The 20,252-nt window shown below is 41.4% G+C and overlaps 1 protein-coding gene across 1 annotated transcript; it reads left to right on the top strand.

Annotated features, from left to right (window-relative positions):
• The first annotated feature begins 16,662 nt into the window (after positions 1-16,662).
• On the top strand, positions 16,663-19,913 carry LOC125772130 (esterase B1-like). The gene is made up of 2 exons (XM_049443546.1): positions 16,663-17,172; positions 17,257-19,913. Exons 1-2 carry the CDS (start codon positions 17,101-17,103, stop codon positions 18,979-18,981), a joined length of 1,797 nt encoding a protein of 598 aa, XP_049299503.1. The 5' UTR covers positions 16,663-17,100; the 3' UTR covers positions 18,982-19,913.
• Positions 19,914-20,252: the final 339 nt, after the last annotated feature.

The raw sequence follows: 20,252 nt of genomic DNA on the forward strand, positions 1-20,252 counted from the left end.
CGGTCGTCGGCATCATCATCAACCAAAAACCGGGCGCAATCAGCGCAAATCGTGTGCGCAGCTACGACTGATTTGTGGCGCTGACCGGCTCTACCGAATGTTTCGCCGTTGTTCATATACATTTTTTCGGTGCTTTCGGACATTACCTTTCCTTGTGACCCTTTTGGGCAATGGAAAGATTTTCTTTCTTTTGAAGTTTTTTTGTTTTGTTCGGGGGAGAATTTTTGGTGGTCTTTCGGCAGAGAAAGGTTGAAAAAATTGTAGCCAAACTTCACCTGGACAGCCCAAGACATCCCGTTCCGTGTGTCTGGGCATGGTGAATAGTTTTCGGGAAGCAAAACAGGAGAAAAAAAACTCTAAAAATGGTAAGTGAGAGCGATACAGGTTGGAGGAGCTCAAAGTCATCGCCTTGTGTGGTCGATTCCAATAGAAACAACAACAAAAAGACAATATCTCGGTCATCCACAGAGATCAGAGTGCGCAAAAATCTTCCCGCATTGGCCATTGCGAACGATGAAGCAATCACGGAGGCAGTTTTAAAATTCAAATCCGGAACGTATACGTGCGGCGAAATGGGATGAATTAAATCGTTGGGATGCTTTCGTCCTAATTATGGTGGACCCACCGCCGCCAGTCATAGAAGTTGGCCGGGACGTGCCGACGATTAATTTTCATCCCTTCTCAAAACGGGGCTGGTTTGATGCTAGCGCGTGGTACGATCTAATGGACGCATGGAATGGGTTTTTATTAATTAATATAATACTAATTAAGTCTCTTTCCCCTTGATTTCCATCCACCCGGAGAACTTTATGTCTGGTGGATCGGATTTCATCGAATCCGATCGACGTGCGTCGATACGATCGTGTAGAAAGATCGGTACGGCACACCGATACCGTTCGATAAATCGATAAATCATCGCACGGAACGCTATCACACTTAATGTGCCGCATCGGTGGAGGTCTTCATTTTTATACGGTAACGAAAAGCTTTATCCCTCTTCGGAGTTTTGCCGAACCTGGCCAATAAAACAACTTTCGTGTGGGGCAGGTGTTTGTTGTGTTTTGTTTTATTATTTGTGAGGGAACAAACCTTATACGATGGTGGTAAGCACTTAGTTTAGCAAATTTATTCGAACCCATTCGAACCCGTTTACGACGCAAATCGAGATTCCCTCGGTTCGTGATCGAAATTAGGCGAATAAAATTTCCATCTCGAGGCAATCCTCTCGAGAACCCGGCACATTGCTGGCTGCAATAGTCCCACCAAAAAAAACCAACAGGTTGTGTGATGTGTTTTTCTTTGTCTTTCTTACATTGAAGGGGTTCCAGCAAACCATAGAACATGCTTTGAGTTTTTTCTTTGCATTTGTTTTGTGGGGCGTATTTCATGCGCGTTTCTCTCACCGAAAGCTTGAAAGGCACACTCAACGCCTTACGGGACACGGGCACTTAAAATGATTGAAGCTGATTTAAATTGGGATAACGACGCAGGTCCGGCTTAAAGGATTTTAAGGAGATTTTTTCGGGGTTTTTTCCTACTTCGCTCTCGCCACGAATGCCATTAGCCCCCGAGCCACACGAAACGAGAGTGTAATTTCGACCCAAAACGCTTGGGTACTTTTTTATTATTCCACCCTCTCCCGTGTGGCTCCCGGCCCTGTGTCCCGCTTGTTTCGTAAATTGGATTAAAAAACGCGTCACGCAGCAACGATCGAAGCGGTACTTCCCTTACGGACCAGTCACCGGATCGAATCGATCAAAACCTTTGCTTTTCTTTTTCGTTGGCGTGGCTTGCTGCCGGCGAGGGTGGACGCATTTTGCCATCGATCAACCCGCGATTTTCCCGCGGGACGCTTTGATTCGTCCGAAAACGGGCAGATGCAACCGCAATGCGTACGTTTTTGGGGTACGAAAATAAAAACGCTTTATTGCAAGCGTTTATTAACGATCTTGCGAATGGGGATCGAGTTGCGTAAAGCTTCGGTAGACTCCAAGCACGGATGTATCGTTTTTGCTTCGTGATCGACGTCGCCTTTCGCCTGGCCGGAGTGGAAGTAAATTGCGATAAAAGCGTCCATTTGGTACGAGACAAAGGCGCGCGCAACAAGGATAATGCATTGGAATTTTGTTTTTTTGTTTTCTCCCATTTTGGGTTTGTAAGAAGGTGGAAAATGTACGAAAAACAAGGTGCTTTGCTGAAGGGGTTAAATGTGCAGGAAGGTTCGTTGCTTGTTGCGCCACGAAATCTTTCTTTTGTGAATTTTTTTGTAGAAAACAAAAAAGAGAAACAGTGCGTAGAGACAGCTGTATGCATTGCTTGCAGGCGTTTAAAGGAGACGAATAATTGTTCAACCACAGTAACCAGCCACCCAATGACTTCCAATAGTGGAATGCACCTCAATGTACGCGCACCGTCCGGTATGAAGGATTCCTTAAATTTTACGACGGCACGAGCGTTGTCACGGGGGCTTTTTGGCTCTGTGTATCAATGCGAAATCTTTTCCCTCCGGCCAACGATCGTCTTCAATCTTCCCCATTGCCTATTGTTTCCAATACGGGGCCACGATTATTCCGAACGGTCATATCATGCCCGACCAGCACGAAATGTTTTTTTCTCTTCCCTGTCTCACTCTTTCGAAGTCTATCCACTTTTCCATCCCAACGAACCGTCAACATATCGACCTGCGTACGTGTCGTTTAGAGATTTCTGTGACATAAAAATTAAGCCATAAAGTGTCGTCGTTTGTCGTTTCGTACTGTAGACGACGTTTTATGCGAGGTCTCACCCATGGCACGGAATAACCGACCTGCAATTGATCCGGCAATGGTACTATAATGGTGCCCGCTTTTTCTCGCCATCGGTCCTTCCCGTACCAGGTTGGTAAAAGCAGTTTTTAAGCGAGCAAGCGACAATAATCATCAACTAATTTATCGCTGCGCACACGCTCCGGGAACTGTACGTCAAGGAGATATTCATCCCCATGGAAATGGCGCGGGTAAAGCAATCGAAACCGGCCGACGAACAATAATGTGATAGAATGTATAAAAAAGGGAATATTGTACAGGGGACTCGTTGCATTCGAGAAGGAATTTGTTAGTCATTGTACCTGTAAGAATGGTGCCACGTGAACGCGTTTGAAGGAATTTTGTTCTATGTTACTCATTTAAAAAAATATTCAATGTTGTATTTAAAATATTTTCTAATACCGGTACGTTCTATACTATCATTGAAATTACTTGATTCTTGTTGCAATTATCGCTTTTTAGCGCAATACACCATATTACAACAGTTTGATACAAAGAGCTTTGAAATAAATATGGGAGAAGTATATTAGCTAAAGCAATTTGATTCTTATACGAGCATTTAACATTTTTGTTGAGGAAATGGTTGCTAGAAACTCTTGAGTCAAGGTGCATTCCATATAAAATGAGTTTTGCATCTGTTTCTCATATCTTCTCAATCTAAACATGGTTCATTCGATGATGAAATTCGATAAAAAATATTTCGCATAAATATGTGAAAATCAAACCATAGCAAAAAGTAGGAGCTTTCGCTCTAAATGTATTCTCATTACTCTATTTTCTTGTCCCTTTGTACAATGATACCTTCTGTTCCTGTTGGTCGCATGCTGTGCAGCGTTTTGAAAACATATTTGCAAGTTTGCAAACAAACCGATAGAAATGCGAATTGAACCAATTTAACTGTAGCTACACTGGTACCTGAAACACCGACAGATGATACTGGCCAGTACTCGTCCAATGCTCCAGATTTGTCAACCTGAAGGCAGTATGTAGAGCAGTGCCATAAAAATGCATGACCTCGTCCTGGGAATGATGATGAAATATTGTCCCCGTTGTAAACAAACTTCGAAGCATTGATTGACCGATACAATTTCGTCAGCAATAGATCGCTTTGGTATGCAAAAATCTTGCTCCAGAAAAAGTGACCTGTACGGTCGAAGGCTAGCCCAGTTCCATTACATTTCCGACACCCGACAGACCAAACCTGATGGTAGTAAAAAGTCATTAAAAAACTGCTCCAGTTTTGGGAATATGTTTTTGTTTATTCCTTTTTTTTGGGATTGACTTTTTGTCCTGGCATGTGGTGTTTTAGGATGTGGTTGGCACGCGTTTTGTCGTCTGTTACCTAAACGGTGGCCTGTTTTAAGAGGCAATTATTATTTTTTTGTCGGCCACGTGCATTCATTGAGACAATTATTAAAAATGGGACCAAATGAACTCATAAAAGGTCGGATGTGTTTTTAGAGCATTTTTTCCTGGGATTGTTTTTTTTACTACTGGATTTTTGTTTATATGTGACACGTGCCGAAGTTTAGGATATGGAATATATTCAATAAAGAATGATGGAAAAATTATTTTTAAAGCTAAAACGCTAAACTAAAAATCAAACGATGTGTAACGTTAAAAATCTTTTTTGAAAAATGTGTGTAAAAGGTTTTATAGAATTGTTTGTCGCGTATGAAAAAAAAATATTTAAAATAAATTTGATAACATTTGCAGCAGAAAAAAGTATAACCCAAGCAACGATTAGTTTAGATCTTTTTTTATAAGAATCCGTTAAAAAAACTTAAATTTGCTCATACTTAAAAAAATGGTGGAAATTGATATTTTTTTAGGAACTTTTTTAGGTTTCAAAGTAGGGAAATTTCTTGAAAAACTCACTCTTTTTATCTTTCAATTTTATTGAAATTTCTATTCTGTTGTTGATCGACAAAAGGCGCTAGATCTCGGAAAAAACGGACATACCCAGAGTATATCCGATCGAACACCAATTTCTTCCAAAGCAACGACCTGCATGAGCGGTCAAGGTCCCTCGATTGCTGTTGTTTAAAGCGACCCTTTCGATGACCAGTGGTCAGTGAAGGAGTTCAACACGTTGACTGACCAATACGTTCCAAACAGATTGGTCCAATAAGTTCGCACCATAAAATGATCGCCATCAGCTGGGTTGAAACCCTGTCGGTGAGTATGCGCACCTACATTAGGCCCACCATAACCGGTGAAGCTCACCTCCTGCCAGAACCGTGCTGTCCGAGTTGGGAAAGGATAAGACTGAGCTTTGAAGAATAGTAAATGATACCCACCGTAAAACCTCCTCACCGCCACCCGATTCCATCTTCCTCACCAATGTTCATCTTCTTGCTGCATCCTTATTGCCCCTTTCGGCAACGTGCCTCCTGCCGAGCGCTCGGAGAAATGGGGTTGGAATGTTTTCAAAATAAAAGGATTAGCATTAGGCTTAGCTTTGCAAGATGGCCATACACAACCTAAACAAGTAGTAAAACAATTTCGAAACACACATGAAATACCCCCACCCATCTTTACCATTCTTTCCCATCCGTTCATCCCAGCAATAGAGCCATGGCAAATGGCACTGAAAGGATAGCCAAAAGGGGAACGGGTAAGCAAGTGATCTAATTTCGGTCTCGTAAATTTTTAACAGCCCTATCGTTCAAGGATGTTGCCGCACCTTGTTGTTCGTGCAGGTCAGAACCGTCGCCCTTTGCTTGCGAGTTCTCTTTCCTTACTCCTTTTTTATTAGCGAAAAGAATGGGCAGTCTGGTTTTTCGCCAGCATATTTGCAAAGCGTATGGTACGAATAATGAGCCGAAGGATGATGCTTCGGTCGTAAAAAAGAGTTTAAACACATCTCTCCAGCACTGGTTGGGAAAAGTGAAAGGACACATCGGGGGTGTAAAAAAGGGTTTCTTTTTTGTTGCCTTTCACTTGAAGCAAACATGTTAGCCTTTTGCCAGCAGAAAGTGTTTACAATTCAGTATTATTGGTTTGCCAAAATTTGTTCATACAGTGACAGACTCTAATTTCCCTTTGGAGGTGTTTCGACAATGAGATGTGATGGTAGACAGGCATGCAAAACCGGGTGGAAAGTGTGCGAAAGTGTTCGTTTATGAGCTGGTTTTTGGTGCAAATATGTATTTTCCCCCAAAGTGCCGGACGGATTGGCCCGGTATTCGAATGGTAGGTTTACGATTGGCAAACTGACGATTGCTGGATGGCCTTCGGTAATTTGCCAGCTCGACCTGGCCATTCTTCTGCTCGACCTAAGGGTTAGAAACGAGTTAAAGGAAGGGGTTTTTGGGAAGACCGAGTTCCGAGGACGGAGTCAGGAATCTGGTTTGTGCAAGCACAGGAATTTGGCAGACAGGATTCGCTCGGTTTATTGGCCTTTAAGCAGCGAGGATGCGTTTATTTCTTTATGTTTGACCCTGGAGATTAGTCCTGTGGAATGTTGATATATTTTACACTAGCAAATAGAAACGTTGCAGATAATACGATCGTGCTTTTTGGGTATATCCAAAAGGGTAATGTTGTTCAGTTGGTTATGCTTAGATGTAAAAACATTACCTCTTTAGGCGAATTTGCTCTCTGAAGGGAAAATGGTGAATTATTGCTTATCAAGGTTAGAATTGCTAAAAAAGAGTTTTTTTATGTTGCAGAAAGAGTTATGAAACATCCCTCGGTAATAAAGTTATTTCACTGGCCATTTGAAGGACATGGGGAAAAGGGTAAATTTTGCTTGTTAATGATGAATTATACAACTTATCCTTCACATTTCAGAAATATTTATTGTAAGTAATATAAAGTTGTTTGGTGCGATTTTCTGTCGAGGAATCTTTTTTTGTTTTTTTTTTTGATATTTTAAATATTTAAAATTTAATTTCTATCACATATTGCGGCGAATTTCATATAGACCAGTATATGAAAAAACTTTTTAAAAAATTATTGCTAAAAAAACATATAAAATTTAATTGTTTAATTGAGTTGAGCGGACGACGGGAATAAAAAGGATAAATAAACATTAAATTTAGTTAAATTCGACGTCGCCACTGTTCGCATGAGAAAGTAGAAATGCACTTCTTTACACCCAACCTACACCTTGCTGTGTTTCATAAAAGATTCTTCTGTCTTTTTATCGCTCTCATTAGAACCTAATTAGGGCAGAGCTTACAAAAACATGCATCATAAAAAAACCAACCACAACCAAACTGTCATCTACGATGGCGTTCATCATCACGGGAAGCATGAAAGCGCATGTGGTGCTAATTTTATTGCGGAAAAAAGCACATCACTGAAGTGAGGTGGCCATAAAAAAGATACCGAAAGAAGATCAATTTTTTAACAACTTTTTACGTGTGCCAAAAATTAAAGCAGATCAATTTTACAGTACTGTAATGCTGCTTTCGCTGCATTTTGCTTCTCGAGGTCCTTCGATGCATTCTTCCTTAGGTTTGGGTTGGTCATTATGGGTGGAAATTTCGACACATTTTGCTCGAGTTATTGCAGGAATTGCAATATCTCCAACTGCGTTTGCTCTACTTTTCGTTCTAGGTTAATATTTCTATTGATCGTGTAGAAAAAAGAAGGTCACGGAAACCATTTGCAAACCTAAATTTGGCTTCAGATCCTTAAGTTCGTATCTGTACGTTGCTATTAAGCCATTAAAAAACTGGATCAATTTGTTTATTACGTAAGCAGGCATCCTGCCGGGGTCAGGATGGGATGCGAAAAAAACGAGGAAAAACAAAAACAAGGATGAACAAAATGAAAAAAGTAGATCATCTCCAGGTGAGTGCAAACAGTGTTGAAATGTAGAGCAAACAACACTTACCAAGCCCGTAAGGAGGAGGACGTCTTGGTTTTTACAACTACTCGTCAGGTCGTTGAAGCTTGGTCGGCAGTGACCGTTTTCTCAGTGCCTTTGAACTTCTCGCCATAAAAATCGTACCATTCTAATGACTTCTAGACGCAACTAGAGCACGACCTTCGGCCGCTGGAAGCCCGTTGTAAAAATGTGTTACGTCAAAATGTGTATCCTGCCGAAAGTCATCCCAAAAATGAGAGCAATTCTCGAAAAAACCGAATTTCCTGACACGATGACCCAGAAGCTAAGGGTCAGTTTTTTTATGATGGCCGACGAACGGTGCTCCCATTTCTCTGTAGCCCAGCAGCCTACCTTGAACACTTCCGTGTTACGATGCCGATCGAGAGGACCTAGGAGATATGAATATTCTTGATGGCCTAAGTCCTTGGGAATGATCTAGTTTTTTTTCCTCTCTCCCTAAGCTCTTTCTTTATTGTGACCAAGAAAAAGTAGAGCATTAAAACACATTCGGTCCAGGGGCAGAGTAATAAAGTTTTACTACAGGATGGACCAAACAGTCGGCCAGTGAGGCACGTTTTGATGTTTGATCAGGATTGTCGGTGTTATTTAAGTTTTCGAAGCAATGCTGCATATTTTTATACTGTTTGGTCAGTTTTTTCCCTCCTTATTTCACCCCGAGCCAAGGAGGATCATGCCTGAAACGGTCCAGGAAAACGGTTTAATTGGTTGCAAAAATGAACAGCTAACAAAACACCGTCCGAAGGGCTTTTTACGGCGTCCAATATTGGGAGTAAAAATTAATGCAAAAATCATTTAAAATCCGTTTCGGTCTGTTCAGCACAGAACAGGTCAACGTGAGGCTGAATAAGCGGGTAGAAATGGTCAGCAGTTGTTAAGTATTGTTGCGTATGCAACATATAAAACAACATATTGACCGACAAAAATGGAACAAAAATGATGGGAATACTGAGTTGCAATGTACAAAAATGTTGACCTTTAAAAAGAATGGTAAAATGAAACTTTTATTGAGCTAAAGTCCTATAAAAACTGACCATTTGTTACGCTCACGACGTGTAAGAATTTGAAAACGTTGTTTGAAGCGAACGATAATGTGACCAATGATTCTTGAGAGACCCAAAAATGACAGTATTATATAACTATTTTCTTTAGTTGTTCTTCAAGATATAAGCAGTAATATTTCTTGTTTAAATTTAAAATATATAAGAATCGACGAAGAGACGAATCTGGGGAAGTTTTTGTTTTGTGGACATTGAGAGTTTGAAGTATTGAAGATATTTTAATTTCTTGGAGGAAATTGTGTGGACTAGTTGATATTTTTTTCAGCTATTCATATGAATTAGGATCTCAATCATCTTAAGCTATTATTAATACACTTATGTTCCTCATTTCTGAGTAATTTTTATCACTTCACGCTGTATGCAAAGGGATGTTTTGATGCTTTTACACAAACATTCGTTATCCTCTGATGAGCATCTATATTTACACGAAAAAAAGGCAAAACAGCTTCTTGTGTCACGTCATGCTCTTTTCCATCCAAACACTTTACTGCTTAATCGGCAGCTAAAATCAAAGCACCATATGATTCCACTTTAGCCGCAAAACAGCCGCAGCAGCTACTTGACGCGTAATTTTTCACCTCCCCGACTCGCGCAACTAACCCGAATTAGTACGGACAGATTTTGGTTAAGCAAATGCCGTCTAAGAAACGAACCGGAACGTCACAGAAGAACGGGCCATTCGAGTTTCGCCTTTTTGCCGGGAAGCGTGGCGGGTGTGTTCTGGTTTTTTTTTTGTTTTTCTTCTCTCCACCAACAACTAGCACAATCCTTCGGCTCGTGTTGTTTGAAGGTCGTACTATCGTGCTCGTTATGTCGATCTGTTCCCATTTATTTTTTTATTTGTTTCACATCGCATCACCAGCGCTACAAACGATGCCGACAAAGGATGCCTGGCTGCCTTTGGCCTAGTTTGTTATTAACCAATTTTTGAAGGATATATCTTAACGGGTAGCCCGAACCATGTCCCATGTACATCGGAGCCCTTTCTCTGGTTTGCTGAGGGCGCTTGCATGTGCGCAAGCCCTTTGCCATATGCGTACGGGCGGCATGGGATGGACATGTTGAGCGATCCGATTTGTCGGATGGAACACGCAAGCGGCGGAAAGGCTGCAAACAGGCCCGAAAGTAAATGTTCGTTAATTATGTTTATCCTTTCAAACGCTTATCCTTTTTTTTGTCTCTTTTTGAAGTTTTTTTTTGTGTGTATGCTGTTTAGACACTGTTTCTCGTTATTGGTCGTCCATAACTAATTTACGGTCGATGCTTTTCGGCGTGTGATGTGGATTTTATGTGAAGCTGTGATAAGTTTTAAACGAAAAGGGAATATTAATACCAAGCTCTGGCATTCTTTCTGGGTAGAAGATCATGATTATCTAATCATGCCATAAAAAGTTACCCTCGGATGTTTATAATAGATAAGGGTTTAAGTTTTGTTTTTAAACAATTTTCAGGAAATCATCCAAAAAAGTGTACGGAAAAATCATGAAAAATATTAGTCAACAAATTGAGTTCTATTTGTACACTTCTTTATAGCTTCTTTTGTAGTTTTCATTTATATCGGAAAAATGGGTGGATGCTACTGATCAGACAGTTGAATATTTGCCCATAAAATGAGCGTTCGTTTGCTGGGAATTCTTGCAAAGAACTCTCCCACAATTTCCCGGAACGCTTTGTTAAACACATCATTTGTCAGCGGCACTACTGAAAGAGGACGCCCAACATAACGTCAGGCAGCGCACATTTGTCGGATGTTTTGTGGAGTTATTTTTTTTTGCATTCGGTACTTCAATGTGTTTGCAACCGATCGACATAAATTTGTCAAGTAATGTTACCAATCCTGGCCAAAAAAACAAAAGGAAAAAAACCTCCAGACGATCAGACTAGGCCCGGCCAACGATCGAGGGAAGTGTGCCACTGATGTTTTTGGTGCTACTGCCCTACGTTGAGGCGTGCGGAAAAAGAACAAAGTGCAGCCAGTGCATCCATAAACAACACCCCAAGTGCCAAAAGGCAGATAAATGCAGCGGCATATCTGGGCATCGGCGTTGCAAACACAGCGGGCATATCGAACACAAACGATCGGCCGCCTTTAAAAAGTGGTCCGAAAGCGAAGATGCAACGAAAAAAAAAATGCAAGAACCATTCCGGTCAATTGTTCCGATAACCAGCATTCGATCTTTCAAAGATGACAATGTTTTAAGCAACTGTAAGACGGCCTGTTGCGCTTTGATGGATCTGGTGCGAAAAGGGCCAACTGCGAGAAAAGATAAAGGCAACAGAGAAATTGTTTCTATCGGATCCGGAACAGATTGCTAGGCCGTGTGAGTGGTCAGGCACAGATACGGTTGGATTGTTTATTTGTTTTCCTACGATGCAAGAAGCTGCAAATGGTAGTTTGCAATGAAATGTTGTCGATCGTACCGATATGAACTACGAAAGGCACCAATGCATGAAAGCTATTCAGGATGCAACGGAAATGGGATTTTCCATGGCCTATTTAAAGTAAATATTTTGGAAAAAGGGACATGTGACAAAATAATCTTTCCATATTTATGTAGTTCTTAGTTTCATGACCTGTAGGTTCTTAGTTTAATGACGAATTGCACATTTTTGTCAAAAATATGGAACTTAGTAGATCTTTCGATATTTAGATGTTTCTAATCTTATTTTTTTCTGCATAATGTTAAACAGAGCTAGCCTTTGGTACTAAAAGTATAAGTTTTATTCATCAAAAATTAATATTAAATTATTCTTAAAGCAATTGAGGGCAATAATATTTCCATCCAATAGATATACTCAATATCTAGGACGAAGATCTAGGATTTCTTACTAAGCTCAAATATTTAATTAGAACGGTTTGAAAAGTGAATTATACGAAAGTATTCCTAATATTGAGGTTCTTCCCGCATGTGGATATTACTGATAATACTGCGAGAAATTTCCAACAAAGCTATCGAGTCTGCACAGTCAAGTTGTTACTTATGAAATACAATACTTCGCACCCAAATTTACACTAAAATATGATGCAATAGGGTAACTTTAACAAAACGATCTATATACAAAAGTTACCTGTAAATAATAAATATATACGAAGCGGTAACAAATGTCACAATATCTTGTGTATCACCTTTTCAACCCTTTTTTCTTACTATTTTTTTTGCCTAAAACACTGCATCATGTGACAAATTATAATTGTTTTACGACCAAGAGGACATATTGCATTCACTTTCTTTCTTTCTTTTTTTCAAATTCAACTGCATTCCCTTTAACCCGTTCGAGCACCTCGTCGGGAAAGTGTCATCGACACAAACGTGCCCCCGTGATGTTTTGCGTAAAGATTTCCAAAGTTAACCCCGTTAGGCCAAAACATTGTAAAACCATAAAAGTAACAAACTAACTGTAACCCCGAAATGAAAACAGACCATTCACAACTAATGAGCACCAGAAAGGGTTGACACTTTTACCCCTTTTTGCTCCGGGGATGATGAACCGGGAACGTAGGAAGGGGTAGATTTTTCTTACTCCCTTTTTCGTGAAGAACTCTGGTGCGAAAGGTGCGTTTTTGGGCATGAACTGAAATAGTCACCTAATATTCTAATTGGTCTGTTATGTCACTGGTCGGTTGAGGCACCATGGTTTTATTACGCCTTCATGAATGGTTGTAGAAAACCCTTTTCCTTTCAAAAAAAAAAAAAGATCATAGTTTTGTGTGACAATTTCAAACGGTTTCAGTTTCACTATAAGAAGTGTTTTCCATTTCTGGAACTTGTCCTTGGAAAATAAATAAAACATTATATTATTGATGATATTTGGTGCAGAGCAAGTAAATTGTGTTTGTACTTTAAGTAAAGCACACAATAATTTTTAACAGTTATTGATGACCTTTTTTCTAAATTGTTTGTGTCACTTTCACTGAAAGGAGACTCAAGCACAATAAAAAAAGAAAATTATTTTACAAAACAGAAAATAACATACAATGGGATTTATTTAGAAGATTTTGTATGAATTCTTTGCTTGGCAGTCAAAAGGAAATTTCCTCAAAAATGTTATCAAATTTGTTATTTTCAAAGCATGTTTTAATTTGAATAACAACAATTCCATCCGGTCTAATCCATAATTTACTCAAAAGAAAAGATTTGTTGCTTCAAAGAGCCTTTTTCACATAGAAAATTTGAAGATCTTCTGTTAGACATCAAACTCTCAAACATTCTAAACATTACTTCTCCTTAACAAAAAAACACCTACAATCTTAGGAATAACCGTTCAGGAACTTGTAACATATTTTTTATTTCTAGCGTAAATTTTTTTACCACGTTATTTTTTGCAACCTCTTTTTTATGGCACTAGTTAAAAAAAAGCAAGCGCTCACAAACCTTTTTTTTACCCGATCGTATCCTTCCATTGTGGAATGTGCAAATATCAGCATATTGCAAACATGAAACTGCCAAAGTACCGCTACCCTTCCGGCAGGTTTGCATCTTTTTTCGGCAGGTTGTAAAATTTGCCCAAAAGGGGGGAAAATAAAAAAAGAAACAGTTATATTGTCGCATGCGAAATAACTGGATATGGGATGCAGTTGGCCGGGCTGCTGATTACTTCGATGCTGTATATGGCGAAAAATTTGCCGGATCTCTCCAGGATTCCGTTATGACCATCCAGGAGGAAGTGTTGTGTTTGCGAAAAACGGAGACAAGCAAATCTAACGGGCTGTAACGGGTTTATGATGGGTGGATGTATGGTTGGTGTGCAATTTTCACTCGCAGCCGACGACGAAGCAATCGGTTTCTGTTGCCTAGCTGGTGGTTTAGCTGCCTGGCCTAATGGGCTGTGCGATGGCGATGCCAAACCCCGTTACTTTACGAGCAAATCCTTACGGATGGGGCACGTCCTTCGAGAGTTGATTGATAGGTGACATATTTTAAGTTTCGTGCCCAAGGCTACAAGCGTTTGAGTGGGTCGGAATGGAAGGATATGATTCAGGGACGATTTTAGAATTGTTGAAGGATGCCGTTTGGATGGCGAAATTTCATGTGACAAAATCAGCTTTCCAGGGAAGTGTTCTATCTTTGTTTCTTGTTTGTTGTCTTGCTTTGATCATTGAACGGGTACAAAGTTTCTTCCCTACAGAGCTGCATACGAGTTCACTTCTTGATGTAGAAACAAAATCAAAAATTCTTAACTTTGAAAATTTAAGATTTGAAGAGATTCATTGGAAGTCTTCTAAAAAAGGGTTAGCCATGTAAAGGGTTATGCAGCAATTGCATCAGTAAAGTTGTACCATATCAGTGCGTCAACATATTTCCTCCTTTACGTGATCGTTTTACAAGGTGTTATTAAAGAATTATGCTCAACACGCTCACTTTCACCTTCACCCTTTCCATGCGATTGCTGACTGATGACTGCACGGAAAGGGTTACCTTTTATTGAACAGAAAGTGAATCTGTCAACCCTTTCGGTATGGATCTAGATTTGTGATACGATCCCTTTTTTCCTTTCTTTGTGCGCTCCAGAAGACGAGACACAGTTCAGAACACTCGATCGTTCGATCTAGTCTTTTATGGTGCGGCATGTTCTGCCTCCCCGTAACACCATTAAACACACTAACGGGTTAACTGATGTCCCACCGAAAATAAACAAACACATTTTGTGTAGCTGCTTATTGCATGGAAACAAACACTTTCCCTTTTTACGCATTTTATTTTTTTGGTACAATTAAACAATTCCAGAGCGACCTCCAAACGAGCGTGACAAACTTAGGAATCGAAAAGTAAGTGAAGAAAATATGTCAAAATAACTCAATTACCATCCAATTACAGTGTGTGTGTCGAAGGTTTTCCTTCGGGAAAATGGGGAAGAAACCTGAAAGCGTCTTTTGCTTGTCATTAGTTCACCTTTAAGGTTCACTTTGTCAACTTTGGTGTTTTCTTTACATTTCAAACCATTTATACCCATATAAGCCGTTAGGCATTTTTTATTGGTAACAATTCTGGAAGAAAAGATAAACTTATTCTTCAGTTGACATTCCGACGGTTTTCGAGAGTGAAAATGTGATCCCGTGTTGTCGCCAGCAGTATGATGATGCCTTGTGTCGCTAATCCTTCTTACTGGCGACCCTACCCATATGTGTGACAATATCGGCTGACTGCGTTAATTGAAGGAAGTAAAATATTTGTAAATGATGTTGGCCATGTGCGCCCGGTAGTGCCGGGAAATGTCCACCTATCATCCCCCGCATGCATTATACCATGTGTCCCCGAATGGGATTGAATATGTAAAAAAGGCATAAGTTAAGTCTTTTTGTTAAGGCTTGTGAGGATTTAGCTGCAAGGGATACATGTACAACGAAAAACAACGAAAAGATTCGGACACATACCAAGCTTGTCAAGCGTTCCGGTAGGGACAATGAAAGGATCGAAACAAAGCGTTTGCTCCTAACCATCACATGTGGACCGTGTGCTGCGGCTGCCACAAAAGAGGAGACAATTAAATCGTCTCAAAAGATCAGCAAAAGACACACGGCAAATTATTGTTAATTGATTTTCCTTTCCGCCCGGCTGCGGTTTTTTCGGGACCGTTCCATCGCTTCAATGGACAAACGGGGATCGTTTCGGATTGTTTTCGTTTCGTTTCGTACAATTATCAACTGGCAGCTTGCCCATTTCGGGTTCCATTATGGGACAAATCGCAGTGAAGCGAAGCAGAGAATGCTTGAGCCGGCTCGGTGAAAGTAGAAAATTAATAAATAAGTTGAACAAATAGAAAAGAAAATAATTATGAAAATTGATTGTTCTGGCATTTTAGGTGCTTTTTTAGCTGCGCTGTGAACGGTCAGGTTTTGCTTTGGTAAAGGAATTCCTTTTTTTATGTCCATCTTCGGGTGCGTTTTTGCGTGACGGGAATGATCCTTTTAGCGACAAATTGAGCTCACGTATTAGTGGGAATACTCTCGTTCGATGTATTGATGCAGTTAAGTGCTTCTGAAGCCTTGTATCGGTTACAAGTAAGGTTGGTCCCGAAGGCAAGATGAAATTAATTATTAAGACAAGATGAACATGACAAACTTTACAAAAGTGCATTATTAATAAAATTTTATTATTTATTTTTCGATTAAAAAGGAAACATTAACACTCCGCTAAAGTAATAAATTAAATTTTAAACCATTGATTACGAACATTAGCGCCCACACCACGTGATCATCATTATACTCTTCCCATAGTGCTGCAATCCACACGTGCCAAATTTATTGTATATAAACCATTGCCAATTTTTTGTTTGCTTTATTTGTTTCTCACCCACTCATCATTGCAAAAGCAATTGCAGTTGATTACCAAACACCCTTTCCAACTGCAGCAAACAACCCGTCACACACCGAACGAAAGATCATCTTCTTCCACGCGTCAAAATAACTGCACTTTACCCTTTTTTGCAATTCAAAAAAGGTTTCATCGAAAAAAAATTGCACTGGTACCGTAAAAATTCTTCCGCAAAAGCCTTTTCCTTCTGATGGAACCCTTGCAAAATAACATTTCGCATTTGCCATGCGTCAAACTAACGGGTTTCACATCCTTTACTTTATTGAATCCTTTTTTTGCTGGCAAGTAAAGAGGTACTTTCAATTGGCACGGGTACCTTTCACCTAAGCGATGGCATCTTGTAAAACAAACATTACTCAAAGCGCATCTTCGGTCTGCTCAGACGTCGGGAGCGCTTGCAAGACTACAACTCCATCATGCGACAAACTAACTGTTTTTTACCCTTTGTTTTATTGAATCCTTTCATTGGCAAAAATTTGCAGCCTTTCTTTTTTGCGCATCAAAAGGTCCGCGGGGTAAGGGTTTTCCGGCGGGTCATGTCTGCGCGGTGTGATAAAATAACTGTTCCCATGCAAAAATTCTGTACGGTATTGTACCGAGGTGCCACAGGGTAAAGCGGAGGTTTGGGTCAAAAATTTTGGCAAGGGTTCAATAAAGCAATGCTAACCCTACGCTTGCACGTTTGGCAATGCAAATAAATGTTTGCCCTCTCGTTCTGCCGAGTACAACACAGTGCAGTAAGGTTAGGTAGGATTTGCATACCTGCGCTTCGCTGCCGGCTTTTGGTGAGTGTCAAGCAAAATGCCCAAAAAATTTTCGGTTGGGGGCAAACTACGAGGTTGCCTGTCTTGAGGAGTTTTTGAAAGACTTTTTGATAAATTTGGTTGTGATTAAAAATTCAAAATTTAATTCACATGGAAGCGGCAAACAATTGATAAATGGCCCCGTAAGAAGCGCGTTCGCGATCAGTATTGTGTGAACCGCCTGTGAGGCAGAGTTGTCGGGTTTTGTAACGAAGGTATTTGGAGCTATTTTTCTGGAACGATTGACAGTAGCAGACCATCATGGTTATGCGTAGTGCACCTTTGACGGGATGGAAGAATGTGAGCACTGGCTCTGATGCTGAGAAGCATATGGTTAGTTACAGAAGAAATTATCTAAATAGCTGAATACAGTATAGTGGAGTACTCAATTGAAGTGCCTTTTATGTCGTTTCTTAGCCAATCGCAAGGATATGCGTCCAGGTGCAGCAAGGTTCAATCTACGGAGTTCGCGATAGACTTCCAAATGGTCAGAATTACTACTACTTCAAGGGAGTACCGTACGCGAAGGCACCCGTTGGACAACTCCGCTTCAAGTCGCCATTGCCTTTGGAGAAGTTTTCCGTCTCCTATCTGGATTGTACACGCGAGCGCAGCAACTGTCTCGGATTGGATGTACTGACGAAGGAGATCAGTGGCTCAGAAGATGGGTTGTTCCTAAACATCTACACACCGAAACTTGGCAAACGAGATGATCCGGAACCGCTGCCGGTAATGGTCTTCATTCACGGTGGTGGACTTATTGGAGGTCACGGTGACAGTTCGCTCTACCTTCCGAATTACCTAGTGCAGGAAGGTGTGATCGTTGTGACACTCAATTATCGGCTGGGTGTACTCGGTTTCCTCTGTTTGCCAGATGCTGGCGTTGAGGGTAATGCAGGTCTGAAGGATCAGCGTGCGGCACTGCGCTGGATATCGGAGAACATCGCCGTGTTTGGTGGTGATCCAAACAATGTGACACTTTTCGGCGCAAGCTCAGGAGCGATTGCGGTCAACTTCCACTGCCTGTCGGCTGACTCCAAGCGCTACTTTCACAAGGCAATTCTGCAGAGTGGTTCCATCTACACGGAGTTTGCGTTCCAGGAGCAGCCAGAAGAGAAGGCTCGCCGATTGGCGAAGTTGCTGGGTCATACACCTGCCACGGATGTGGAGGTGTACGAGATACTGCGTAGTGCACCCGCTCGTAAGCTGTTTGAGTTGCAACCGTTAGTGCTGACCGATCGTGAAAAGGCGGTAGAACGTTTATTTCAGATCCCTTTTCTACCGGTGATCGAGAGATCTGACTCTGTCGATGCATTGATCACTCGCCATCCGACGGAGATTCTTAGTGAGCCTAACTCGATGGACATTCCGATCATACTCGGGTACAACGAGCGTGACGGTATGATGGTGTTGATCGACGCCATCAAAACTCTGGCCACGTACAACGCTGAACCGGAGCGTTTCATTCCAAGAACGGTCGCGTTGGATTACTTCTCACCTGAGGCTCGAGCTCTCGGCGAAGAGATCCGAGCATTCTATTTCGGCGGACGCCCGGTCAGCCGGGACACGCTGAACCAACTGACGGACGTATTCACTGACAAGTATCTGCTCGCCTACCGGATGACAGTGGAACTGTGGGCACGTCATCAACGTCGTTCAAAGTTCTTTGGCTACCGGTTCGCGTTCGACGGACTGCTGAACAAAGGTAAAGCGATCATGTCCCTCGGCACTATGAAAGGGGCGGCACACATCGACGAGGTGTACTACCTTTTCAGCTCGCCACTGCTCCGTACGGAAGTGCCGGAAACGGATCGTGCCTACGGGCTGCGGAAAACGATGGTTCGTCTGTGGACTAACTTTGCCCGGTACAGTGATCCAACACCATCACAATGCACTCCCGATTCGTGTGTACCTTTCCGATGGGAACCACAGCCAAACGTTGCGGAAACTCAAGACGTACCGCTAATGTGTCTGAACATCACCAACAACGGTATCGCGATGGCAGAAATGCCCGAAAAGCGGCGGATGAACTTTTGGGCAGGCATTTTTCAGCGCTTCAACGGCAAACTGGCCGACGTCAAGCTGCCGTTGGTAAGTTCTTCCCTCAACAGTGCACCCGATCTCAACAACAACACCCTGTAATGATGACGCATATGGCCCGCATTCAACATAGCCCGGAGGATGGATGGGATTGGAAACAACGCATCCGTTTTTGAATGGTGTGCGGAGTGAATGAATTGTGTAGCATTAATAGCGTTACAAAGCGCTTCTAAAAGCGCTTCAATGAGACTTCAAAACCCCGTACGGAAAGCGGATCGAACTGCCGTGCATTCTTGTGCACATTGTACCGAAAGCGGGAACTCCAGCAGAATAAAGAAAACAATCAGACGACCCTCTACCAAGACCTGCCGTTCAAATGGGCCCGATTGGATGAGTGCGTGTTTCTCCTTTTTTTTCTTATTTAAGACACGCGCAAAAAAGCAAAGTTACACACTGCGGGACCAATTTGGGACGCATTTGCGATGGGCATTGTTGGGAGGGTTTTCACTACAATTCGAGCCGGGTGAAGGTGCGTGTCATCCCCTTTGAAGGAGAGGGTCCTTTTTTTTGTAGGACAATCGCGAAAGGACATTCGAAGAATGGATCGATATCCTTACGTGAGATCGATTGTATTGTGCGTCCTTTGATAAAGCGTGTAAAGGATCTAGAAGGATGCAATTCCTTCTTGGTGAAACTCCTTCTATCACCCGTTCTATTTTCCCTTGTGTCGTGTTAGGTTAAGAGGAGTTATGCTAAAGAAAAAAAAGAATAAACGCATAGTCTTGAGGGTCGTGAGATGGGAAAATTAAACACAATTACCTATACACCCGCTTGCCTTTTGAGACGGTTATTGAATGAAAGTATGCTGCGTGTTTGGATTGGAATTCAACAATGTTGCTTTGTTGTTCGCTCTCCCAGTATACACGTTTTTGGTGTTGTTGAACATGGATCCTTCTAGCAATTTTTTGGCTTTCCCGTATCGTGTGAGCGAAACACAAAAGGACACTTTTCGGGCTATGGTCGCAACCGTTTACCGGTAATTGATTAAGAATCGCTGGACAGATGTTTTTTTCTTCTTTTGCCGAAGCGCGATTGCTTTTAAATTTATGACCAGACATTCAATTCAACGTTTTTAAATGTGTTCTGGATTGATCTTTGCTTTGTTAAGTCGTTGTACACGAGAGTCGTTTTGTTTCACATTGTGTACTCTGTGTGTTGCATTTGTAACGCTTGAAACGATCCTTTACACATCATTCCAGCAGCCGTCAATGCATGCATACGATAGAAGTTACAGATATTGGGCGCAACTCATGTGGAAAACATGTTGCTACATGAGATCATTATGGAATGTTTGACGAGCTGTACGGCATTCG

The sequence above is a fragment of the Anopheles funestus genome, chromosome 3RL (genome assembly GCF_943734845.2).
Source record: "Anopheles funestus chromosome 3RL, idAnoFuneDA-416_04, whole genome shotgun sequence".
Taxonomy (NCBI): domain Eukaryota; kingdom Metazoa; phylum Arthropoda; class Insecta; order Diptera; family Culicidae; genus Anopheles; species Anopheles funestus.